At 40.5% G+C, this 27,994-nt stretch overlaps 1 protein-coding gene across 1 annotated transcript in view; it reads left to right on the top strand.

The window, feature by feature from the left end:
• The window catches only part of LOC137235482 (calcium-dependent secretion activator-like), a 3,515,579-nt gene that overhangs the window by 3,349,250 nt on the left and 138,335 nt on the right, over positions 1–27,994 (top strand). Inside the window, exon 12 of the mRNA XM_067758482.1 lies at positions 18,897–19,036. Within this exon, the coding sequence (XP_067614583.1) occupies positions 18,897–19,036 (140 nt within the window). The remainder of the gene's footprint in view (positions 1–18,896; positions 19,037–27,994) is intronic.

Genomic DNA, 27,994 nt, shown 5'->3' with positions numbered 1-27,994 from the left:
AAAATATATGTAAGGATATGTGAAAAGTGTAAAATAAGCATGCGTTTGTAAGTGACAAAAACAAATCACCGTATCCCATAGTTACATTAAGTTGGATGAATTTTTAAGGTTTGCTAAAATAATAAAAACATCATTATAAGTTTACTCGGAAAAAACAAATAGAGCAAGCTGCTGTAATCCAGAGAAAACATCCCACGAAACAATTTTCAAGAAAAAAAGTTCAAAACTATTTATTAGTGAGTTATTGGAAATTGAGATTTATAAGAAATACTAAATTACGAAAACACTTCCATAAATAAACTGTTTACTTTTAAATTCTATGTTTCATTTAATTTTTATATGAATTATTTATATATGAGTTCTGAAAATATAATTTATTCTTGACAACTTGAAATGTTTTCTTTGCTCTAACAAAAAAGCTGGTGTAGAAATTTGTGATCTAGACTGATCTAATTTAATTTTGAGCAGACACAGAGACAAAAAGTAGAGCAACTTAGAGCAAAAAAAAAAAATTATTAAGTTATATGTATTGACATTCTTTTTTGAACGCGACAGATACGAAACTGAGTTTTTAAAGTTTGGGTTTTGTCATATGCTACATAGATAAATGGATGCAGTGGTTACCTAAAGTATTGTTTGTGTATGGAAATTTACTCCCATTTGCTAATATAACGCGAGTTAAGTGATCTAGAGTTCAAAATTGCCCTTTTGGACTCTTTAACTGTGATGGGCCAGACAAAGTGGCACGGTTAGATTCAGATTATATATAACAACAGCTTAAATTCGCACTGAATAATTTAGCCTAAGCATCAAAAATGACAATTCTGAATTTCAGTCATTTGAAAATAATGAACTCGCTACAACAACATGAACTTTTCAGCTATTTAATATACAGGCGTACAGAGATGGTTTCTAAGGAAAATAGGGTTAGTGCTGATATGTATGACTTCCCAATCCCCCCCCCCCCCCCCTTTTTTTTTCTGTACCAATTTCTTTTAATATATAATTAATAAGTAATAAACTTGTATTTATTAATTATGCTCAGCTGAGCAGAGCTCAAAGAAAGAAAAATTAACGAAATCGGTTAAGGACCACGCCCACTTTTATATAAGAGGGTCGTGGACGAACAAAATAAGCTATATCTTTGCAAAAAAGAGCTTTATATCAATGGTATTTCATTTCCCCAGTGGATTTATAACAATAAATAAGAAAAAATTCAAATAATAAAAGATGGGTGTGGCACCGACCCTTTTATGACTAAGCAATTTTCTATGTTTCGCGAGCCATAACTCGCAAAAATTAACGGATGGAAATAATAAAAATAATAAGCTATATCTTAGCGAAAAAGAGCTTTGTATCAAAAGAATTTTACTCTCTAAATTGAATTATAACATTAAATTGGAAAACACTTAAATTTTTGAAAATGAGTGTGGCACCGCCCTTTCTATGACTAAGCAATTTTCTATGTTTCGGGAGCCATAACTCGAAGAAAAATGAACATATCGTAATGAAATTGTGTACACATATTTTCTTATAGTAGAAAATATGTCTAGTAAAAATGGACGGGATCGGTTAGAGGCCACGGCAACTTAGATATAAAACAAGTTTAAAAGGGTCATATTAAAAACGCCCGATTTCGTCATCGAAAATTTCGAAAAATTAAAAAAATGCCATAATTCTATACCAAATACGAAAAAAGTTTGGTTTGGTTTTTTGACGCAAAATATAGCTTTAGAAAAAACTCTGTAAAATGAGCGTGACACCTACCATATTAAGTAGAAGAAAGCGAAAAAGTTCTGCAGGGCGAAATCAAAAGCTCTTGGAGTCATGGCAGGAATACTGTTCGTGGTATTAAATATATAAATAAATCCGGGTCCACATTTTGGTCGATATCTCGAAAAGGCCTTCACATATACAGCTGAGGGCCAATCCCTTTTAAAACCCGCATTAATACCTTTAATTTGATACCCATATCGCACAAACACAATATAGAGCCACCCATGGTCCACCTTTATTTGATACCCATGTCATACAAACACATTCCAGGGTTACCCTAGGTTCATTTTCCTACATGGTGATTTTCCCTTATTTCACAAAGGATGAAGGAAAATCGTTCCAAAAAAACGTCACACTTGGTCTATAATTTCGGACTCTTATCGGAATAATTAAAAGCGATTTTGAAAGTATTTCAGGGGTATTTAAAAAAAAAGATAAAGAAATGCGTTCAAATTTAACCATATTTTCATATTTAAAAAAAAGATATTCAAATAAAACGAACTGATAGCTGAATAAAAATAGCAAAGGCAAGTTCATCCACTTTTTAGTATTGCCATTTGTATGTATACATGAAAAAGACAATATTGTCTCCAAAGCTCTCAGCTGAGTATGTAATGTTCGGTTACATCCGAAATTAGCCTTCCTTGCTTGTTTTAAATTATTATTGTTTGGCACGTTGCGGTTTGATATATATATAAAGTACTAGCTGTACCCTGCCACGCTTTGCTGTGGCTCACTCCCTACTAAACGACAAAAAGTTTACTTTTAAAATAAATTTAATTTTACAATACTTGTGTGCACACAATATTTTTGGGTTTTCCATTTTCGGTGAACACATAAAGATTATCGGGTTTACCGATTGGAATTCGAAGGATGAGAACATCTGCACCTTTGAAGGGCCCGGTTAAAATTGGCTTCTATTACGTTCATACTCAATTTTTTAACTGCTTTTTTAATTATTTCTTCTTTTTAACTTACTAAGTTACAAATATCATCCGGAAATGGTATTCGTGTAGATCTTTGATTGACTGCAATCTTTCCATTCCCAATTTCCAGTAACTGTCACGAGAATACTTCAGCATGTACGTGTTGCCAAAATATTGAATATTTCATCCGCAGTTGTTGATCGAGAAATTACAGGTAATGTTTGCCTAAAATCTCCCGCAAGCAATACCAATGTATTACCGAATGGTTGAACATTTTGTCGCAAATCTCGCAACGTTCCATCAAGCGCCTCAAGCGATTTTTTATGTGCCATTGTACACTCATCCCAAATTATTATTTTACATTTTTGTAATACCTTCTCCCATACCTTGAAATATTGCACGTTGGAGTTTCGATAGTTTGTATGTTCAATGGCCACTTTAGAGCTGAATGAGAAGTCCTTCCATCTGGTAACAATGTCACAGCAATTCCAGACAAAGCGAGAGCTAATGCTGTGTCATTTTTGGATCGCACCGATGAGAGAATCAATCTGATAAGGAAGGTTTTCCCAGTTCCACCCAGGGCATCCAAGAAGAAGACTCCTCTACCTCCATAACTTATCGTTTGCATTATGCAATCATAGACACCTTTCTGATCTCGCGTAAATTTATTAATGTTTGATTGGACATGTGAAAAGAGTTCTGCATTGTTGTATTTTATTTTACGTTGCAAATCAACATCGAATAAAACGCAGATCAGTTGGGTTCTGGCATTCCTAATTGACTGAGACGACGTTTACATGCGATAGCTAATCATTTGTCTTCAATGTTTTTTAGTGCTTTGTTGTAAATATCTTCTGTAAACTCCATTTTCATATTACTGGTTCTATGCGTGCCTTTTGCAAAATATCTTCAGCCATATGCGATCGATATCTCGCCCATAACTCTATTGGGGACGAAGGGAAGCAAGCGGTCAAAATAATTGCAAATAATATACGAATTTGGTTGGAGTGGTAAGTGCTGCATGCATCATTCATACTAATATCCCACTGGTGATCGTTCTCCAATAAATACAGTGCTTGACACGCGCTACGGAAATAAGTATGCGCGATGCCGTTTACTTTACTCAATTGCTGGAAAGATGTAGGACCTTGTGTAGGGTTTATAATTCTACTTTACTTGCTTCAACTTTGTTAAAATTACAAAATATAGATTTAAGTAGTTTTTGAATTGTTGCATCAAGAAAAGAAAATTTTGGATTGTTAATTATTGATATATCATTTATATATATTGAAATAAAAATATTGAAGGACTAGCAGCCCGTGTGTTGCTCGCAAAACGAATGTTTATTGTTTTACAAAATTATAAATAATTAGACGTGAAATATGTTATTGATATTAGAAAAAAGAATTACTCTAAATATACATATGTGGTATTTATTTAATTCTATAACTTAAATTACTTCGAAATACACTACATTTTTAGTTTTATTGTCTGAAAGTTCTCGATATTGCAACATACAACTGGCCATGTGTGAAACTTTCTGCACGCAAGTCAATACCAACATTGTGGAAAGTTTGGCCTTGTGATTTGTTGATTGTGACTGCAAAGGAAACCTTCACAGGAAATTGTAACCGTTTATATTGGAAAGGCATATACGTTGGAATCATAGGTATGCGGGGTATGAACGATATCTTTCTGGCTGCAGGACACGTGATGATCTTTGCCTCGAGGATATTGTTATGCATTCGTTTTATTTGTAATCTCGTTCCATTGCATAGAGTTGGTGGCTTGAAGTTACGCATCAAAATAATTGGAATTCGTTTTTTAACTTCAATTTATGGGGCGGTATGCCAGAGGGATCAAGCGAATTTAAAAATTCAATTGGATAGTGTACGGCATCTGTGATATATACTCTTTAACTTAGCCAGGAACTCTATCTAGAATTATTTTATTTATTTCGTCTACAGTCTTATTCCTTGATGAAATGATAGCCCGTTCGCATAGGCAAGTATATGGCTTGCTGGATAGCTCTTCAATATTTGGGTGAACTTCTGATATTAATTCGCTCACGTTATGTACCACATTCCCAAGCTTTGAATCTACTATAAAGTAGCCATTCTCAGTAAAAGTTTTCCCATCTCCAATATCTAACAAACCCTGGGGAAATGTACTTATAGTTACGTTAAGATGCGCTCTCATGTTTGTTCGCAGACACAATTTTTCGATGTGAATCCATAATAGCGATGATTTGAAGCACAATTTCATTTCATTTCTTTATTGAGTCAATGGTAACATACCTTACGGACTAGATTACAGTGTACTTAGAACTAAATTATTAATTTAAGTATGACTTAATGTGATAGATAGTAAGACTCAATGCATGCCTTGAAGAGAGACCTAGACATGACAAAGTCAAGATCTAGACTCCTAGATAAGTGATTGAATTCTACAAGTCCTCTTAGAAGAGGAGACAAGCTGAAGTAATTAGAACGCAACACTTCAATACGGAATGTATTGTGAAAGCGGAGGGCTCTGTTAGGGACATTGAAAGTTACCTGACCCAGAAGTTCGGAACAATCAATAGCACCAGATATTATATCAAAAATAAATATTAAGCCTTGAACAGAACGCCTGACTTCAAGTGGCAAGACATTTATAAGCATGCATCTCGCATTGTAGGGTGGCATGTGATTATCAAAGTGTAGAGGTTGAAGAACAAACCGCACCACAACTCGTTCAATTCTTAAAGAGTGTGAAGAGTATATCGGATTCCAAATGACTGAGGCATATTCTAACTTTGAACGTACTAAGGAATTATACAAAATCTTTCTGGTATACGGGTCTTTGAAATCCTTCGCATATCGTCGTAAGGAAGCTAAGTTGGCATAAGCTTTTGGTATAAGAAAGTTAACATGATTAGCAAAGGTAAAAGACGAATCAAAAATTACGCCAAGATCACGAAACTCATCAACTGAGGCAAGCGTTACGTTTGAGATCGAATACACGGACGAACGGATATTCATTGACTTAGTAAACGTTATGTGACAGCATTTACTAATGTTGAGTCGCAGGTTATTTTGTGAAGCCCAATAATTGATAGCATTTAGATCTTCCTGCAGACGCAAAGCATCAGAAATACTGGTGATCTTACAGAAGAGTTTTAAATCGTCTGCATAAAGTAAATAATTAGAATATTTTAGGCAAGAGCCAACATCATTAATAAAAATTATGAATAAAATAGGACCAAGGATGCTACCTTGTGGTACACCGGAAGTTGCTAATATTTGTAGAACTTAGTTTTCTCGATTTCAACAAAATATATCCTATTTTCTAGGTAAGACTTCAGTCACAACATAAAACTTGAATGAAAGCCCATGTTTTCAAGTTTCCACAAAAGTAGTTTATGCGAAACTGTGTCAAAGGCCTTGGAAAAATCTGTATAAATGGTGTCAACTTGACATCCATCTTTGAACGCTGAGACACAAAACTGTGAAAAAACCGCTAGATTTGTGACAGTCGAACGCCCTGCAATAAAACCATGCTGACATGGATCGATTATTTTATTGATAGCGAATGATACCTTGTCCATAACTACCTTTTCAAAAAGTTTGGAACAGGTTGACAATTTAGATATTGGCCTATAATTCTTTACATCATTTTTATTGCCTGACTTCAAGATTGGGGTGATGGACGCTAGCTTCCAGCGATCAATAAAAACTCCGGTCGAAAGAGAAGTATTGAAAATATGGAGCAATGGAACACAAATGGAACTACTACACTTTTTAAATAAAGAACAGGGCAAACCATCTATATCAGTTTTCAGTGAGAACTGTAAGGGGGAGATACCCTTAATAATGTCCATTTCGGATACAGACAGGGACCCAAAGTTTAAAGGATTTGGTGTATCAAAGGAATACCTGTTCTTAGTATCATCCGCATCAACAACAAATGAAGATTTGAAAAAATCAGCAAAAAGGTTTACTGTAACAGCCAGGCTCTCTGAACTGGTATCGTTAAATTTCACACGGGTTGGGATATTGGTACAACCTTTCTTAGACCGAACATAGTTCCAAAAAGATTTAGGATGTGCTTTTAACTCATCCTCAAATCGGGAAATGTATTTACTGTATAAGAACTTATCCAGAACATTGAACTGAGTCTTATAATAGGTATAATGATCTTTAAAAGAAATGTCGAGAGTCGCTTTATATAATTTATGGTACTTATTTCTTTGATTTTTCAGTTTTTTTAACCTAGTAGTGTACCAGGCTAGCTTGTGAACTTTAAAGTAAAGCGAGATTCGTACTGAAGATGTCTGACAACACAAGCAAGAAGGCATCGAAGCATTCAGCAGGGTTTTTAGCAAAGAAAATAGAGTTCCAATCAGTTTCAGATATGAGTGAGTTAAGAGTATCATAATTTGCATCCTTGAAATTATAGGAGCGGACAGTATTATAATTGTTGTTATTCGGCACCAGGTCGAAGAATTCTATAGATAACGATAATGGTACATGATGCATATCAGACTTATAAATAGGAAATGTACATTCGGTCAAGTGAGTAATTAGATTCTCATCAACAAAAGCAAGGTCCAGGATATTATTTAACTGGTTAACGCAGTGGTTAATCTGAATTAAGTTAGCCCCAAAAAGGGTGTCCAAGAAATTGATCTCATGAGGATGATTGATATTAGTAGGCGTTAGGACGTTATCATTAATAATTTTGAACCATACAACCTTACTTAGATTGAAATCACCCAAAACGCAGAAATGACTATCAACATTGTTTTCGTAAAGGTCAAATATGTTATTGACATGAGCACAGTACAGACAATCTGCGCTGCAAGGCGGAATGTATGAGACACAAATAAATAACTTGCCAGACGACCCCGTAATACAAACACAGAGCTGATCCAAAAGAGAGTCACTATTAGAGAGCGGAACAAGGGAAGAGAGAAGGGGACGCCATACAGCAATTAATACTCCACCACCTCTAAGACGTCCCATTTTGATGGGATCTCTATCCTTACGATAGGTGTGGAACAACCTTTGATCAAAAAATTCTGAGTCTGAAAAGTCATCATTGAGCCAAGTCTAGACTTAGCAATATCAGCTCGAGTTCCTTTCGCCACTACTGGCAAAGTCTGACGAAAATCCGCTGCAAAAAGGATTGTTATCCCACCAAAGGGTTTGTCGTTTGATCTTAGGTCTTTTAATGTACGATCTAAAATATGTGCTCGGTTAGCCATTGTACACTCATCCAACACTATAAGAATTGCCTCTTGTATTATTTTAGCCAGTGATCCGCTCTTTCGAATGGAACAACACTCCTCTTCTTGGAGGGACACGTTTAAGGGTAATTTAAAAGTGGAGTGGGCTGTTTGACTACCAGATAAAGGAGTCGCTGCAATTCCTGATGATGCTACAACCAGCGCCACGTGACCTTTACATCTGGAATATTCGAGAAGAAGATTAAGTAAAAAGGTTTTTCCACAACCACCAGGAGCATCTAAGAAAAATGCTTGACCTCTTTTGTTTTCAATGCTGTCAACGACTTTATCATATGCAGCAAGAAGCAGTAAACTCTCCAATACTCTTTAACATTTTTATTTTGGACCTTATACTTAGTATTTAAAATATCATCTCATACGCTGATGATCTCGTCATCTTTCACGCAGAGAATGCTATATATGCCATAAACTAAAATCTTCAAAAAACCTTTGATGAGATAGAAACATACACAAAAAATTAGCACCTTAAAATAAACACAAACAAATGCGAAAAAATCTTGTTTAGGCCTCCTGTTAAAAAATGCAGCCAAGACATACGGAAAAATTGAAAAAAAATCGGAATAAAAGCAGGCAGAAGCAGCTCAAATATTTCGGTGCGGGACAATGTAAAATATCTAGTAATAAACCTAGACAAATTCCTATACCTTAATAATCATGTAAATAAACAGTTGGAGCGAACCAGAAGTGCATTCTTTTCATATAAAAACTTGTTCTATTCACGACAAGTATCATCTAGAGTCACGATAATCATGTACCAATGTTTAATACGACCCATAATTGCATACGCCGCTCCTATATGGTTCAACATATCTCCATCCTACATGGAAAGAATTAGAATTTTTGAACGCAAATATGCAAGTATGCACATCACTTTATAGGAAACCACAAAGTGATTACAAACAATACTATTCCAACTATATAATAAATCCAAAGTTCACAGTATTGATAACTACATAATTAATCTTATTAGAAATCACATACAAAGATGCTTGAACTGCGATATGAATAACCTTATAAATGGACCATGTAACGAAGCTTTTCCGTGGCTCCGTTGCTTCTTTAATAATTGCTGGGGTATAATCGCCGTGTCCGGGGTTCGTTTACAATAAATTTGTATTTAAGGGGCACTTTGTAAATCGATTTAATAGAACACTTCACTTTATTCATTGGCGGCTTAAATAAAATGATATAAGAGAAAACGTATTTGTATACTTCATTTACAAATTCACCTAGATTATCTTGCGGTATCCTCGAATGTGGTGGCGGGCCTTGACGGTCCGGCCGTATTCCGTTAGATGGATCCCGTTAGTATGTGGCGTATGTGCCCTGTCACGCCTTATGCCAGCGTCTCTCTCCCTGCCGCCGTACTCCGTCGTGCCTTGTGTCGGCGTCTACTTGTATTGCTGGGAAATGCTCTGCCATGCCTAGCGGCGCCCTCTGCTTGTATTGCTGAGGCGATTCTCAGCCGCGCCTTGCGTCGGCGTCCACTTGTATTCCTGGGCGATGCTCTGCCACGCCTTACGTCAGCGTCTACTTGTATTGCTGAGGCGATGCTCTGCCGCGCCTTGCATCGGCGTCCACTTGTATTACTGGGCGATGCTCTGCCGCACCTTGCGTCGGCATCTACTTGTATTGCTGAGGCGATGCTCTGCCGCGCTTTGCGTCGAAGTCTGCTTGTATTGCTGGGCGATGCTCTGCCGCGCCTTGCGTCGGCGTCCACTTGTATTGCTGAGGCGATTCTTTGCCGCGCTTTGCGTCGGCGTCTACTTGTATTGTTGGGAGATGCTCTGCCACGCCTTGCGTCGGCGTTTACTTTTATTGTTGGACGATGCTCTGCCACCTTGCGTCGCGGCGCTGTCGACATCGGCGTAGGCGAGCGGACGTCACCTGTTCGCGGGTGCGCGTTACTGTGGGGGGCCTTTGTCTACGCGGGTGTGAACGAAGTCTCAAGCGGTGTTTGTTGGTACAACCGACACATTCACCACTTGAAGCCCCGACTCACTCCTATGAAACGATCTCTTTTGGTGGTACAACCGACACATACGAGGTACGCTTCACTCGTAGCTCCGGTCACGACCACAGCTCCGTGCTGTTGTTGTTGTTGTTGTAGCAGTGCTTCACCCCACCTAACAGCCGCGACCGATCACAAATTGTCATCAATATCCTCTAACGGGAGTCCAAGGAAACTTGTTGTTTCGACAGGGGTGGACCATGCTAACTAACTCCTGTGCTGCTGTGTCGCTCCTTTTATGGTTTTTGTGTTTGGTGTTGCTAGCTCAAATGGTTGCGTTGCCATGGTTACCGTGATGCTGTTAAATGTTGCGACCGCTCGTTGTGTTGCTGAGACTTGTTAGTTTGCCTTGTTGCTATTAAGTGTTGTGATCGCTAGTTGTGTTGCTGAGACTTGTTGGTTTGTCGTGTTGCTAGAGCCTTTTGTGACTGGCTGTCGTGTTAATGCTATGTTAAATATGTTGTGTGGTCGTTTTTTGTGGGCCAAATTATTGAAGGTTTTATTTGGTCTTCACACTGTAGTTGCGCGCATGTTGCTGACGTCGGCGCCAGTTGCTCCTTCCAGCAGTACGACCCTAGGACGCTTTGCTTCCTCCTCCTGGTAGCGTTGGCGCATACGTTTAACGCTGTTGTTCAGTTTAGCGTTATAGCTCTCCATTGTAGATTATTGATTTGTAAAGAAAGTTCGTAGCAAAAGAATGTTGTTGTCACCTCGGTGTTTTGCGATAGAATGACCGGTGCTTGCTTATTCTTCCATCCTTGATATTAATTAATATATTTTTTTTTTTTTGAATTTATTATAATTTCACGCAATGGTATCTGCTGCATGATATGCCTATAGTTCCGCGATGTTGACCGTTTTCTTCTTACCGCCGTTGGGTTTTCGTACTTTGAATATCACTGGTGATACAAGTTAACACACTGGCGGCTCCCCAACATGTTGGATTCCCACAAACTGAAGCTTACACGTGCAGCTGTGTCAGCATAATCATTCTTCCCACAATCCCATAGCCACCTGCCGCTGTGTCAGCATAATCATTCTTCCCACAGTCCCATGGGCTAACTTCAGCTGTGTCAGTATAATTATTCTTCCCACGTTTGATGGGCCACCTGCAGTTGCGCTAGCATAATTATTGTAAGCAGCATAATTGCAACCCAACACCCGCTTCAAGGGCAAGTGAATTTCATCATATCGCGTAATGACAATATTGCGCAACGTTGTCAAATCTATGGGAACCAAGTCAGTACCTATGCACATTGCAGCGGAGTCAGCATGTTTCTATTTCACAATGTTGTGAGACTTTTGCATTGCACATGTCAGCCAAGTAATACACCTGCGGGAAGTCAAGGCCACACTCACACCCAGACGTCGCATATATCTAGCTACAGAATGTAGCTGCACAAAATGTTATAAAAGGAAGCAGCAGTCCACGCAGAGGGCAGTTACGTCGGGGCTTTCATACTAACCGCTATCATACTTAGTTATAGAATATTGAATAAAGTGTTAAATCTTAAATTTAATAAAGCTTCTTTTCTTATTTAATGTCCAGGGCAAGTTGGCCCTTTAATTTGTTTTAGTGTAAGGATCCCAGATCCTTTAAGTGGCACCCGAGCAGGGACCGTGAAGCTAGTGTATAAAGTAAAAAGGATAGCCCAAAAAATTATAAAAGAAACAAACCGTACGTTATAAGAAGTTAAAAGAGGCTGATAGCCCACGAAATTGCAAAGAGGGGAAAACCCCTGCACAATAAAATGAAAAGAGGCTGATAGCCCAAAAAATTGTAAAAACAAAAAACAGTGTGCTAATGCTAAACTTATACGTGATAGGGGCGTAAGTAGAATATCTAAAAATAAATCTTAATATTTCCTTGCAGGATAATGGAAGCGCTGCAGACCACCGTTACAAATTTGACAGGTGCGGCTAACGCACTCTTGGAAAAGGTGAACAGCTTAGATAGGAGGGTATCTGCATTGGACAATCTGCGATCCCGGCTCGACGTTTTAGAAGGAACAAGCCAATCATACGTACCGGATGCAGAACCGCGAGCTCCCGCAACGGAGTCGGATCTTAAGGACATCTCCAAGTTACCCGACTGTGTGAAAGAATTGCAAACCTTTGACGGCAATCCCGTCCAATACATTTCATGGGTGCACTCTGTTGAGAGCATCCTGTCTGACTTCAAGGTGGTAAGAAACAAACCGATATACCGTGCTATTTTACAGCACATTCGCCAAAAGGTACGGGGAGCAGCTGACACTGCCCTAATATCGTACAATATATTCGACTCCAACTGGAGTGCCATTAACGAGTGCCTATTACTCCATTACGCGGATAAACGCGACATCCGCTCTTTGGAGTATCAACTCCATCAATTGTCCCAAAAAAATTCACGGCTTGATGAATTCTACGCTGCCGTGAATCACCAATTCTCCTTAATTATAAACAAGATCAAAACAGAGACGTACTCTGAATAGACGACAAAAGTCCTCATAGACACTTATAGGAATCGCGCCTTGGATGTTTTCATCCGCGGCCTGAACGGGGAGCTTGCTAAAATGCTCCTCATACAACGTCCCAAAACCCTACCTGAGGCATATCCCGCATGCCTCGAAATTCCGAAACTACACGATTCACGGCGCACGCCACGACAATCGCGTTGTTGTGCCAATGAACGCGGTACTAGATCACATGCATGGTTTAGGTGCCACCAAGGCACCACCAATACCTCCAAGGACAACGTGGCGTCCCCCGGAGCGAATATTACCTTTCGAAAAGCGAAATTCAAATCAACAGGAATCCCCAAAGCTAGGCCAACCAACTTCTTCGCAACCACCCGTTGAAAAGATGGACGTGGACCAGTCCATTCAGAGTAGGCGCGTAAACTACATAAACCAGCCAAACCCATTCAAACGTCATACTAGTTCGGAAAACACAAAGCAACAGCGACTTTATCATGTGACCACAGAAGACGCGGAGAAAGAACCTGAACCAGTCCAGGAAGAGGATTCTCTGCCGAACGGCCATCTAGCGTACGATATATAGAACACAATCTTTCCGACGGCCGCACGCTAGACTTTCTGGTCGATACGGGTGCGAATAAAAATTTTATTAGACCAACTGTGGCCAAACAGAAATTATTTAGCGCTCCTTCAGCGGGGGCTGCGCAGATATAACCGAAAAAATAACTTAGCAATTTTTTACAGACTTGGGCATTAATTCCGAGATAACTTTCTTTATCCTTCCCGGTCTTAAAACATTTGATGGGATTATTGGCGACGATACCCTTAAGGAAATCGGAGCAGTGGTAGATAGGAAGAACAATGTTTTAAAAATTAAGAAATATAAAATACCCCTTAAGGCCCGAATATCCAGTGAAGTAAATTATACAATGTCTAGGGACCTTTCTTTAGAAACGAGAAGAAGGATAAGCGAAAAAATTTAAAAATATTGCGAATTATTTCAACCGATTAATGGAAACGAATTGGTAGGCACTAGGCTATCCTTGTGAGATTCTGCAAAAAGACATCTTCGAGATTGAAAAACAAATATACCTTAGCGCAATAGATAAATTTTCAAATTTCGCTAAGCTATTTGCGATAAAGAACAAGTCTTCAATTCACATTCGAAAAAAGCTGACTGATCTCCTGCACTACTTCTCAGTACCAAAAATATTGGTCATGGACAACGAAAGGGGTTTTCTAACTTCTCTTGTCTTAAACTATGTCCGCTCACTAGGTATAGAAGTCTACCAAACCCCCGCACAACGAAGTGAAAGCAACGGTCAGGTTGAGCGCTTGCACTCAACCTTGATTGAAATAGACCGCTGCATTTCTGTTGAGTTTAATAGATTAACTGCGAAGGAACGCGTCTCCATAACAGTGGACCGTTACAACAATACCGTTCACTCTGTTATTAAGCGAAAGCCAGCAGACGTATTCCTTAACAGGACTTCCAGAATCAATTACCAGGTGGACTTCAGAGAGAAAACGTATGAAGACGTTAAAGTATTATTGTAAGGGGAACAGGAGGTCATGAACGCTAGGTTGAACAATAAACGTTCTACCCCACGCACCTTCAGTGCAGAAGACAAATTATTTATTGCAAATGAACAGATAAAGGCTAAACAAAAGCCACTGTACAAAGAAGAAACTGTTGCTGAAAACAGAAACGTAACTATTGTTACTGAAAGTGGAAAAAAATTCCACAAGACCGACGTAAAAAACATCTGAGATAACATTGATCACAAGGCAAATCTCATGCTTAGATCCTTTAGTCCCAGGGCTTTGGGTGCAAATTATTTTGTAGCCGATCCCGTCAGATGTTGGTTCAATTCCAAATAACTCGTTGGTTCGAATGATGACGACCGGTGTGGTTCAACTCCACCATAAGGCCTTTGCTTTAATTGACGTGAAGCTACTCGTGCCTCGAGTAGGCCATTTGCAATCATCAACGCTTATGGTTAAAAAAGATCACCACGACCCTTTCGTCAGCTGAGAAATCGCCTATATTCCGATGCAAAATAATTTTTTTTTAATATAATGTACGCACTGCTCAAAATAAAAACAAAAAAATAATAATTATAATAAAAAACAGTCTTACAGTTATTGGGCTGGTAAATAAACCCGCATAAAGCGGCAATACGTAAAACGCATAAAAGCGTTCATTAAAATAAAAGAATAAATAAAAAAGGGGGAATGACATCCTCACTAAAGGAAAAAGAAAAAAAGAGAAACAACTAACCTAGCACTAGACAACTAACATACCAATAACTAACACCAAACAAAGAGCGAAGTCATTTCGCTACACTGCTTCACTGCTCCCAAACAAAAAACCCTTAAAAATACCTTAAAAATAAAAACAAAATCTAATTGTTCTTTCGAACTACTAATACTTACTTTCCTTTCCAACCCACGCAACTCAACTAGTATAAAAATCCTAGAATAATGATAGTTATAATTTTACATAGCTTTAATCGATTCACTGTATGAATGAATGAATATGTAAAATCCTAGATTAGAAAATTAATATTAGAATTAAAATATACGTATGGGGTAAAAGTATGGGAAATTAACTCAATAAAATTAGATTAATGTCTTTATTTTATTAATAGCCTCTGCCTCTGCGCAACTGTACACTCGTACGATATATTCGAGATAGAGTCACCACTAGCTATCATACGAGATGGATACGCATGGATCATTGATGAGCACTTCAAACTTATTCATACCATTGACCTGCAGCAATATGACTTGGCAACAACGAGACTAGAGCAAACACTAGAATCGCTTAATGAAACAACATCATCGACAGAGGTACTATCATTCCAATTAAACAGAATCCGCACACACCTGAGCGAACTAAGAGGACATCAATCCGAAAGAGCAAGACGATCAATTAACTGGATTGGGTCTGCCTGGAAGTGGATCGCTGGCTCATCTGATGCCCCAACACCCGCTTCAAGGGCAAGTGCATTTCATCATATCGCGCAATGTTATCAAATCTATGGGAACCAAGTCAGTACCTATGCACATTGCAGCGGAGTCAGCATATTTCTATTTCACAATGTTGTGAGACTTTTGCATTGCACATGCCAGCCAAGTAAGACACCTGCGGGAAGTCAAGGCCACACTCACACCCAGACGTCGCATATATCTAGCTACAGAATGTAGATGCATAAAATGTTATAAAAGGAAGCAGCAGTCCACGCAGAGGGCAGTTGCGTCGGGGCTTTCATACTAACCGCTATCATACTTAGTTATAGAATACTGAATAAAGTGTTAAATCTTAGATTTAATAAAGCTTCTTTTCTTATTTAATGTCCAGGGCAAGTTGGTTCTTTTATTTTTTTTTAGTTTAAGGATCCCAGATCCTTTAAGTTACATATCCTAGGATTTGGTAGGGTCCGTCATATTTGGGGGCCAACCTTGCCGCGAAATTTTCCCCGGCCTTGGAGAGATGGTGTTCCTTTGCGAGCACTAGTTCCCCGACTACGGGGGTCCATTTTCTCCGCCGTAGATTGTAGTGCCGTGATTGGTCTTCCGCCCCTCGTTCCATGTTCTGCCTCACTATACTGAATGCCTCTCGCATTCTGTGGGATTTTTCTTCTGCCGTGGTGGTGGCTGTGCCCGTCCCCAGTTTAACCTCGTCAAACAATGCCCCTGGTAGTCGCGGTTCCCGTCCTTGTGCGAGGAAGGCTGGACTGTATCCTGTTGACGCGGTCACCCTGGTGTTGATTGCCAGCTCGATCACTGGGAGAAGGTCGTCCCATCTGTTGTGCTTTGATCTGGTGAGTTGTGCTATGATCCTCTTTATTGTTCTGTTCTCCCGTTCCATTGGGTTTTCTTGCGGGGTGTAGTGCGCCGTAAATTGTTGTCGTATCCCCATTTCCTTGAGGTAAAGCTGCCACATTGTGCTGGTGAACAGAACGCCGTTGTCCGATATCAGTATCTTGGGAGCACCAAATCTTGCGAGGATGCGTTCCCTGAAGGCGCGGCGAAGGTCCTCTGCTGTAGCACGCCTCGTGGAGATCAGTTCCACCCATTTGCTGAATCGGTCGAAAAATACTAATAGCATCGTGTTCCCGTGTGTGAATCGTGGGAGTGGTCCGACGAAATCGACGCATACCGTGGCGAATGGTTCTTGGGCCACCTCTGTGAGCATCTTTCCAGCCGGCTTTTGCTGTGCTTCCTTGTATTTCTGGCAAGATTCGCACTGTCGTACGTATCGACTGATGTCCCGAAACATGTCGGGCCAGTAGTACCGGTTGACAATCCGCGCTACCTTCCGGCGGATGTCCATGTGTCCAGCGCTTGTGATATCGTGGTTTTCTTCTAATACTCGTTGTCGCAGTGGTATGGGTACATAAAATTTCCAAGGAACCGCTTCTTCATCGTGTGACCGGCAGGGAATATAGCGGTACAGTTGTCCATCTTGTATTATGTAGTCAGAATATTTCTCGGGGTTAGTGCTCACTTCGTTCACGCGCTTGTGCCACCACTTGCACGGTCGCTCTGTTGTCTTTGCCAGTCGTGGGGCCTCCAGTGGCTGTCGTGAAAGTGCGTCCGCTACCAGGTTCAGCTTTCCTTTCCTGTACTAGATGACGAAAGTGTGTTGCCGAAGTTCCAAGGCCCATCGTGCTATACGGCTGGAGGGGCTTTCGGTGGAGTTTCGCCACTTTGGGGACATATGGTCCGTGATTACCTTGAATCGGTACCCTTCCAAGTATGGCCTCATCTTGCGTATTCCCCAGACTATCACGAGGCATTCCTTCCTGCTGGCGTATGCGATCACGCGTTCTCCACCTTCCAAGTCCTGTGTCAATACGGCGCCCAGCCCGAAATTGCTTGCGTCCGTTTGTAAGTTGAAGGTCTTGGTGAAGTCCGGACAGGCAAATATCGGTGCTTCCGTGAGTTTTTGCTTTAAGACCTCGAATGGTTCCTGTTGTTCGGCCCCCCACTTCCAGTGTTTGCCCTTTTTCAACAGGGTTGTGAGTGGCTGGCTGATCGTGGCGAAGTCGGGTACGAACAGGCGGTACCAAGATGCTATACCGAATATATTGACGCACCTCTTTCGCATTCGTTGGTGGTTTCAGGTCTTTGATGGCTGCAACTTTCTCGAGGTCGGTGTGAATTCCCCTGTCGCATACTACGTGTCGCAGGTATCGAATTTACTTCTTGAAAATTTTGCATTTCTTCGGATTTATTCTGAGGTTGGTGCGCTGCAGTCGTAGCATTACTTCTTTCAAGTTGCGAGTGTGCTCCTCCAAGGTGGATCATATGATGATTATGTCATCGAGGTATGCGAAAGGGTATGGCTTCATCTCCAGCCCAATAACCTGATCTAGCGCTCTTTGAAATGTTGCAGGTGCGGAGTGTAGGCCGAACGGCATAACGCGCTACTGGAACAACCCGCGTCCAGGTACCGTGAAAGCTGTGTAGGGACGGTTCTGGGGCTCCAGTGGTATTTGCCAGTAGCCATTTTTCAAGTCCAAGGTGCTAATGTACTTCTCTCGTCGTAGCTTGTCCAGTATATGTTGTATTCTGGGTAAGGGGAATGCGTCGGGTACGGATCGGGCGTTGAGCTGCCGATAATCCACGCATAACCTCCACTTCTCGTTTTTCTTCTTGGCTAGTACGATTGGTGCACTGTGTGGGCTACAGGATAGCTCGATGCATCCTTTCTGAAGTAATTCGCCAACTTCGTTGTTGATGATGGTCTACATAGCTGGGTTCCGTGGGAAGTAACGTTGCATGATAGGGCGGTCCTCCATCAGGATAATCTTGTGCTCGGCTATTGTTTTCACCCCACTCATGCTCTCGAATTTTCGGAGTTCTTTTGCCAGAAATCCGCGCATTCGTTCCGCCTCATCCTCATCGTACGCACCGTTGATCCTGTTGATCCTATCACTTTCATATTATTTCATTTTATTTGTTTGATGCAGTAGAGCTGAATGCAATGCTTTTTTCTTGTTACGTTTGGTTAAGCAGCAACTGTCACCAGAACTCTTGGTTGGTTGTGATCTTTGAAATAATCGTTTATTCATTTAATTCATTCGCAAATTTAACGAGTTTCAGACATATTCACAATAATTTTTCTTATAAAATTTTTGTGTTTTTTATTATGATGGAAAAACTGAAAGGAATTAAACATACTGGCTGATGTTGTAGATATTATTATTTAGCCTGCGGTGTTAGAAATTTCACGACTCGAGTTCAAATCTCACTCGGGGAGAATATAATTTCTAAATTTAATAAGATAAATTATTGTGAATACGTCACAAAATCATTAAATTAACGAATGTAAGAAAATGTTTAGTATTATTGCACTTATAGGTACATGGGACTAGACAATGTGCAGACACTTTTTTAAATATAATTTTTAATATTATTTCCAGAAAATCTACTCAGATTTTGAGCTGCAAGGTGTTTTAGAGGATAAGCTTAATTCCAAAGCATACCAGACGGTTTCTCAACGCATGGTCACAGAACAGGCGACGTGTGCACTAACCATCACCGAGGTCGGCGAATGTGACGAGTAAGTATCGCATAAAATCGTCCATAGGTATTAAAATACGAGTATGACTGTACTACCTAACCCAGCAGGCGTTGTCAAAACCTCGATTAACACAAAGAATAAAAAAATACTTTCATTATGTGGCTGCCGATATCTGGCGGTCACATTGGTTCGGTCTCTATATTTTACTACTAAAGTTCTATTTTGTCTACCAGTGTTATGTTTGGTCAAATGATTTCTTACTTTAGTATCGAAGATGCAAACCAAACTTCATTACTATATCTTCAATCATTCTCTAGAAATCACTTCCAAAAGCGATCTTTCAAATTTATTTAACGTTCATATTTGCTTTACTTACGAGCTTGGTCCCATAAAACTTTAGCGCTGTAACTTTACAAGCTCCAGAAAAAAAAATCGCGAGCCTATATCGAAGCCCTGGTGATCTTCTCTAGTAGATACACTTTTAGCTTCTTGTGGTCCAAACTTTGGTCGACAGTCGCTGAAACGTCTAAGGTTTTGCAAAAATTGAAGCACTGTTGATCTTCTCTAGTATGATGGCTATATTGTGTTAGTACTTTTTATCTTTTTGTGGTTCAAACTTTGGTCGTGTACAATACGCAACGAACCACATTAATCTTTTCTTTACAATTGACTACCCATCACCAATCAAGCTTTCCAATTTGTAGTTGATCTGATGGGTAAAGTTCCAATTCATGGAGACGCAGCATAGCTTGTACAATAAAGTTCCAACTCAGTGGGACACGGCATAGTTTGTACAATAAAGTTCCAACTCAGTGGGACGCGGCATAAAAAATAAATAAATGTAAGGCACGATAAGCTCCGAAGAGATCTAAGGCCGAGCTTCTCTTCCAATTTACGTCGTGCTCCTCTTGGTTTTCCCTACAAATTGGCCGGATGGGACCTACATGTTTTTATGCCGACTCCGAACGGCATCTGCAAGGCAGATGAGTTTTCACTGAGAGCTTTTCATGGCAGAAATACACCCGGAGCACTTGCCAACACTGCCGAGGGGCGACCCCGCTTAGAAAAACTTTGTTCTAATTGAAAAACTTTATTTCCAAATTTTTGATGTTGCTTTGCCCTGGGTGTGAAGCCAGGGCATACGTTGTGGTAGGCGGAGCACGCTACCATCACACCACGGGACGCGGCATAGTTTGTACAATAAAGTTCCAACTCAGTGGAACGCGGCATAGTTTGTAAAATAAGGTTCGGGCTCTGCTTCTCACTACACACATCAGCATAATTTTCAATGGATACACACGCATATTTTGGCGGCAACCGTGGTGTGATGGTAGCGTGCTCCGCCTACCACACCGTATGCCCTGGGTTTGCACCCCGGGCAAAGCAACATCAACAATTGTAGAAATAAGGTTTTTCAATTAGAAGAAAATTTTTCTAAGCGGGGTCGCCCCTCGGTAGTGTTTGGCATGTCCTCCGAGTGTATTTCTGCCATGAAAAGCTCTCACTGAAAACTCATCTGCATTGAAGATGCCGTTCGGAGTCGGCATAAAACATGTAGGTCCCGTCCTGCCAATTTGTAAGGAATATCAAGAGGAGCACGACGCAAATTGGAAGAGAAGAGGAGATCGGCCTTAGATCTCTTCGGAGGTTATCGCGCCTTACATTTATTTATTTTTTTTTTATATATATTTTTCGAACTCCTAAAACTAATACCTAAATGTGTGCAAAATAACATACATACAATCATATTTCAATAAATAAACATTTAAAGCTACGTAGCGTTCTCTTATTTCAATCTCGAGGAAAGGTTCCTGAGTTGGCGGGCTGTATCAAGACACACTTGTTCGGGTGAGTTTATTCACACGAAAGGGGACCCCATTTACTATAGTATTTGTTCCAATACTACACATTTTTTGGCGGCCCATGAGGGGAATCCTTTTCAACCATTTCTACTGTGAAATTATACAACTATACAACAGTTATATGCTTGCTAACATCGCTGCTGCATAAAAATAATATCCGGCTTATTCATCATATCATACTGTGACAAATATTAGCAACACTAAGGGATACTATCATCTCTAAGCCAACACTAAGCAGTGACTTGTATGCACATCAACAAGCCAATCATAATATCTACACATATGTACGTACACGCAGCGGAGAGAAAACGCACAAACACATGCATATATTATATATGAGATGCGCTCAAAAGTAGGCAATAATTTGTGTAAGTATCACTCATATATACACGCGCATATGAGAAGCTATACAAGTAGTTATAGCTGGTAATTTTATAGCTGCTAACTACGTAAATTCTGGAAACGCCTAGAAGTATGGAACAAGGAAATCGAAGAGTATAAAAGAGCGCAATCTGAGCTATGAAAAAATCAGTCTGATTTAATCAAGCTATCAGTTGTGAAGTATAAGTGTTAATTGTTAAGTATTTTAATAAAGGCCATTTTTAATTATTGAATAGTGGAGTTAACTATTCAACAGTTTAGTGATTCGAACGTTAGTAGAAGGTTGCGAATAAGAGGAATTGTACTAAAATTCGTTACAATACATATTTAAATTTCGGCACTTTGCAGTCAACTGTTGCTATAAGCGCTGATTTTTTCTTTGCATCGGATCGCTAACGTTATCCTCTGCCAACATCTAACATACATACATTTATTCAACGCTCAATATTGCATTCGATTTTTTTCACAGTAATTTTATTTAATTTGCATAGCCATATACTTATAAACAATATAATATGGGGGATGCAGCATTAATCAAGCTACAAGCAAATCGACTTTTTTTTTCTCGGACGTTGTGGCAGCGCACTGCCCTCAAGTGGCCCGATGAAACCAGGCTAATCCTGTTATTGTTTTTTTTTTTTTTGTTTTTGTTTTTTTTTTTAATTCATACATAGTTTTTTTTCTTTTTGTATCCTAATTCTTATTATTATAATATTTTTTATAATTTATAATTTTTATTGTTACTGAGTCTTTGAGAGGCCGAGGCTTATTAAGCGCCGAGATCTCAAACCGCTCAGCTACAGAGAAACTCTTCCGCTGAGAAATATAGATTCACAAAATACAATAGATTAAAAGCATAAATATAATTTTTTAATTATTAAGAGAAGATAAAACCGTCTTTTTTATGGCAAAGAGCGAGTCCGAAACATGAATTATTCTCGAGTGAGAGTTATAATCTTCACACAAACATAGAAAAGGTTTGTTTGTTGGACATTGCTTCTGCATTGTTTAAGAATTATAGGTTTATAATGCCTTGAAACTCGGCATGGAACATTCAAGTTTACTTCGTTCAAAAGAAATGGGCTTGAAATCGATCCATTTAAAAGTCTAGCGATAAATAGTGCACCTAGCATTTCTCTACGACTTGCAAGGTTAGGAAGATTTATTAGTTTTAACCGATTAGTATAAGGAGGAAGATTATACAGAGAGTCCCATTAAAGATTTCTCAAGGCGAAAAGCAAAAACTGTTTTTGAATTGATTGTACTCTATCCACATTAACTTGATAACATGGATTCCAAATTATCGATCCATATTCTAATATCGGCCTCACCAATGATGTAAAAAGGGTTTTTGTAACGTAAGGATCACTAAACTCTTTTGCCCATCTTTTCACAAATGCTAAAACTCCTCTCGCTTTATTGACTGTGGCATTAATATGAGGGTTGAAACTAAGTTTGCAATTCACTGATACTCCCAAGTCCACAAAAACATCAACGCTTTCCAGAGTTTGGTCATTAATTTTGTATGGATCAGGCTGTATGGTCCCACGTGAAAAACACATGGATTTACATTTTTCTATGTTGAGCGGCACAAAATTCGCATTACACCAAGTAAGTAACAATTTAAATCCGCCTGGAGTACAGAACTTTCTTCAACTGACGCGTATGACTTAACAAGTTTTACGTCGTCGGCATACATTAAATATTTAGAATATTTTATAGTTGTGGAAACGTCGTTTATAAAGAGCAAAAACAGAATAGGACCGAGATGGCTGCCCTGAGGAACACCGGAGGGAACATCGATGTCATTCGAACAAATGTTTTTAAAAATGACTCTTTGAGTTTTACCGCAAAGATAGGAGGTAGTTAGGTAGGTAGGTGAAATGCTGAGACCCTGGTCGCCCAAGTAGCTATTTAAAGCCGTTTTGATGCCACATAACTCGTCGAAAACCTAAGGAATATTACGGTCAATGTATTACAACTAGCCAGAGTTGTTGATGAAACTAAGAATATTCGGGATTGCTATCACAGATAGACCTCTGAGGTTTTCTAGAAACGGGGTTCCAAGGAACCTTAGTCGGGCTCTATCTAGAGCCGGACATTTACATATAAAGTGTTCAACTGTCTCCTTGGCATTTGGATCTTTGCAGCTCTGCAGTAGTCGTTATACGGAATTCCCATCTTTTCCGCATGCGTGCCTACTGCCCAATGACCGGTGCAGACTGCTATCAGTTTGCGTGTGTTGGCCCTGGATTTGTTCAGAAGACTTCTCGTCCTCCTTCCATCATAGTTTGGCCAAATGGATTTTGATATTGCACAGGTGGTGATGTTATTCCTCTTTGTTTGTCCTTTCTTCAAGTAAAAGCTTTGGATATTCCCTTGGCTACTGCTAAGGGTATGCCTACTTCGACACTGGTGATTTCCTCGCTCATCTCCGATGAGCCCCTGCGTGCCATCTCGTCGGCCTTCTCGTTACCCTCTATCCCCGTATGACCCAGGACTCAGATAACGCATAGTTCTAGATTGGTGGATAACTGGAATATGAGTCGCTTACAAGCCCACCCTAATTTTGAGTTAATGTGTGGCGAGGAAAGCGCATTTATCGCTGCTTGGCTATCCGAAAGGATGCAAACTTTACCAGCTACATTCAAGCCCTCCAGTGATTTGCAGGCTTGCCAAATCGCGAGGATTTCTGCTTGAAACACGCTGCAGTGCGATGGGAGTCTGAATGATGCAGAAAAATCGAGAGACTCAGAGTAGACTCCGGCCCCACTCCCGATTCCATCTTGGTGCCGTCAGTGTAGATTTGGATGACGTCGACCCTTATGCCCGGGTTTCTCTTCCACTCGTTCCTGCTTGGAATGGCGGTATTACAACCGTCTCAAACTTCAGTTTGCGAGGGTAGTAATCTGTCGTGGTACTACACGTACCATCCGGAAGTTTATTTAGGATACTAATATGCCTTGCTGAGTATCCTTCCAACATCCAGACTACCTGAGTCTCATTGCGGTTTATGACGATGTACAAAGTATATGAAAGTCATTCGGAAGCAGGTGCAAAATGGGGTCCAAAGCAGCTGTGGGGCAAGTGCGTCCTATGGCACCAGCACACGCAGTGCGCAGGACTTTGTGCAGGCTGGTGAGATTGTAGCTCTTACTTAGAGCTTCCCACCAGACTATGGAACCATAGGTAAGCACCGGTCGCACCAGCGCCTCGTACATCCAAAGTACCATGCTTGGCTTGAGTCCCCATTTCTTACCAAACATTGATTTGCAGGCATAGAAGGCGATGCAGGCCTTCCGTACCCGCTCTTCGAAGCATACCTTCCAATTCGACTTGCAGATACTTGGTACTCGATGATAGGGTTAGTTGCTGGCCGTTTAAGAATGGTAGTCTGAAGGCAGGTGGCTTGTACTTCCTCGTGAAGAGAAGCAGGTCCGTGTTGTCGGGATTTAACCTAAGGACACATCCCTGTGCCCACCTGCTGAGTTTAGCCAAGGCCCTTTCCATGATTTCGCTCATTACGGAGGGGTAAGGACCAGAGACCAAGATCGCCACGTCGTCGGCATACGCCACGATCTTAACCCCCCTGCTTTAAGTTTTCCTAGGATTTCATTAATGGTGATCAACCAAAGCAGAGGTGAAAGCACCCCACCCTTTGGTGTGCCTTTGCATACCTGCTTGCCAACACTAGCTCCGCCTAGCTCTGCTGTTATTTCGCGGTTGCGAAGCAGGGTTGAAATCCAAAGCCGTAGTGGTTCTTCACCCCTGCCCTACCGAGGGAAGCCTCAATCGCTTCCGCCTTCCACATCAACAAACGCAGCCAGAGTGAACTGCTTGTGTTTACGCGGCGTAGGCTGCCAACCGTCCCATCTCTCTTTTGTACATACGTATATCCATGAATTTATATCTATTCCGTATCTTGTACTGTATTTTATTATGGAATTGTATTATAGTGAATTACCCGCATAATCCATGAATTGTATTTACCCTTTAAATTCCCTATTGGGAACACTAATGGACGTGTGGCAGCCTCCACCGCGAAAATCCACCAAATTTAATTCGCCGCAAATGCAGGATGGCGATCTGGCATGATCGCCATCTGTCAGAAAACAACCACCTTTTGGTCTTGTAAATTTTTCATATAATTGTTGTCATCTTTTGCCAATGCAGAACAGTTTTACTTGCTAAGAAAAAAATATTTTTCGGAAAAATTATATATATCTAGTTTGGCACAATAGTTTTGAAAATCGGAAAATATTATTGAAAAGTTGCCTAATTTTGCTGCGCGTTTGTGCTCTATAGCGAATCAGTCCGCTTCCTTTATATTCTATTTTTGCAAAGCATAGAAGTGTGCTAAATTTGTCTTTTGCAAGTTCAACAGATATCGTGTGCGAATTGTTCATTTTATGCGAATCAAAGGTTTTCCTTTGAATACAATAAATAATAACAACACATCTGTGTATATATATATGAATTATTTATAACATTCCATGTTACGAGTGCTCGTGTTGCCTTCAGAAGAATCTGCCGCAATAAAAATATTGTGAAACCAAATGAGTTGTTGTTCTTTAATTCCTCCGCACCCAATGCCTCTATTGGACCAGTGGTGAGCTAAAATAACACCTTTCCGAAAGAATCGGTGCAAGTCACGCAGCGAGGGATAGAACGCCAAATTGTGAATGCTATAGAAGGAAACCCATCGTTCATAGAAGCGGTCACATACAGTACCAGCACAACCGTGAAAGCACCAAGGTCTTGGATATATCATCGAGCTTTGCTCCGCCGTTCACCCGTAAAACCATAGTCGGCCCACCAGCCCTCTCAACACAAACCGGTGAGTACTTTCTGTAAAGTAGCTAATGGTCCTTCGTCGCCATTGACGAAACCAGCCTCTCAACAATATAAAAAGCACGTACATACATTACGTATATCCCCCGAATAAAATTTGGTGGCTCCCGCCAAATCCAAATTTCTCCCGCCAGAATTATAATTTCCCGCCAAAAATACATTTATATATATATATATATATATACAGTATCACACCCATATACACCTGTACTTAAAGCGGTGCATAAAAAAATTTCGAGGCAAATCCCACACACACTTGCAAAAAGTTAGCTCATTGCCCTTTAATACTTGAGTCCCTTGCGGTATAAATTAAATACATATCTCCACATTTACATTGTTGACGATACCCAGCAAAAAATTCGGCCACTTTCACATAGTCTGAAATACCCAGCAGCAAATTCTGCAGGTCATCCCAACTGGTCTCAGACTACTCCCAATTAATCTAACTGGTCCTAACCTACCCACTCTTGACCGATAAGAAAGCTTCTGCCTTTGGTATTCCCTCATAAATAAACACCAGGCAGTCCCAAAAAATTCCCAAAATAGCTAAAGTAAAACTAAGCAAGTCCCTCTTCAGAATGGCTACCGTGGTCGAAAATAAATTTATATCCGAAACGTATCTCTTTTCGGATTACTGCGCTCGGTTCGGCACAACCGAGATCCAAGATAACACCGAGGCATCCCTAAAGATAAAAGACAAAAATATTGATGTGTTCTGGGAAAGGCTACAGAGCGCATATGACGCTGACGTGGAATCTGATGACAACGATCTTCCCGTCGACTTTAACGCCTCAGCCTTCAATAAATACCGCGCCTGCCTGATAGCATACGAGGACACAAAGGCAAGAATAGGCGATCAGCTCCAGCTAAGGTTACTAAGCAATCCCGTCCCCGCTACAACTACCACTCCCCAAGAAAATTCCGGGATGCACCTCAAAGTACCCGCCTGTGACACCGAAGTCTTTTACGGGAGTTATGATCAATGGCCGTCCTTCCGTGACATGTTCACGGCGGTCTATATCAACCACCCCAAACTCTCGAACGCCCAAAAACTGTACCACCTCAGGTACAAAACCCAAGGGAAAGCCGGCCAGATAGTAAAGCAATTTCCACTGAGTGATGACAACTTTGCTCTGGCTTGGGAAGCTCTTAAATCCCGTTATGAAAATAAAAGAGTCCTGGTCGACAACCAAATAAAAGCCCTCATGAACCTCAAGCCCATTCCGACTGAAAACAGCGAAGACATTCAGCGATTGCAATCCTCCGTTAATAACTGTCTCCAGATATTAGCAACCCAACAAGTCTCGACAGACAGTTGGGACCCCATATTAATATATCTGGTAACCTCAAAACTGCCGGAAAATACATTTGCGCTTTGGGAGCAATCTTTAAGCTCCAGAAGAGACCTACCGAACTGGTCCCAAATGGAACAGTTTTTGACTACTCGCTACGAGATAGTGGAAAGGGTGGATCAATGGCGACCAGCCAAAACCCGATATAACCCACCCTCCACTAATTTCTCAAAGCCTCCCACAAGTCAAAACAATCCCCAGTTCAGGCAGGCTCAAACCCCTAACCAAAGCCGCAACCCCCCGCAGAACAACAACTACTCTCAAACTCGCACAAATGCTCATGTGGCCGAGCATCAAAAAGTATACGCCTGCAGAAAGTGCAAGCAGAACTCCCACAAGCTACAAAGCTGCTTGCATTATAAAAAGCTGTCAATCCCCGAACGGAAAAAATTCGTGAGAGAAAGCAATCTCTGCGAAAACTGCCTGTCACAAACCCACCTCGTAAAAGATTGCACAAGCACAGGAACGTGTCTATACTGCCAAGGTCGCCACAACTCCACCCTCCACGATACTGGAATATCACACCAAACCAATGGCCCTCGAAGAACGGC

The sequence above is a fragment of the Eurosta solidaginis genome, chromosome X (assembly GCF_040869045.1).
Source record: "Eurosta solidaginis isolate ZX-2024a chromosome X, ASM4086904v1, whole genome shotgun sequence".
NCBI classification, from domain to species: Eukaryota; Metazoa; Arthropoda; class Insecta; order Diptera; family Tephritidae; genus Eurosta; species Eurosta solidaginis.
Note: the sequence above shows the minus strand (reverse complement) of the source record. Positions and strands in the feature narration are given on the sequence as shown.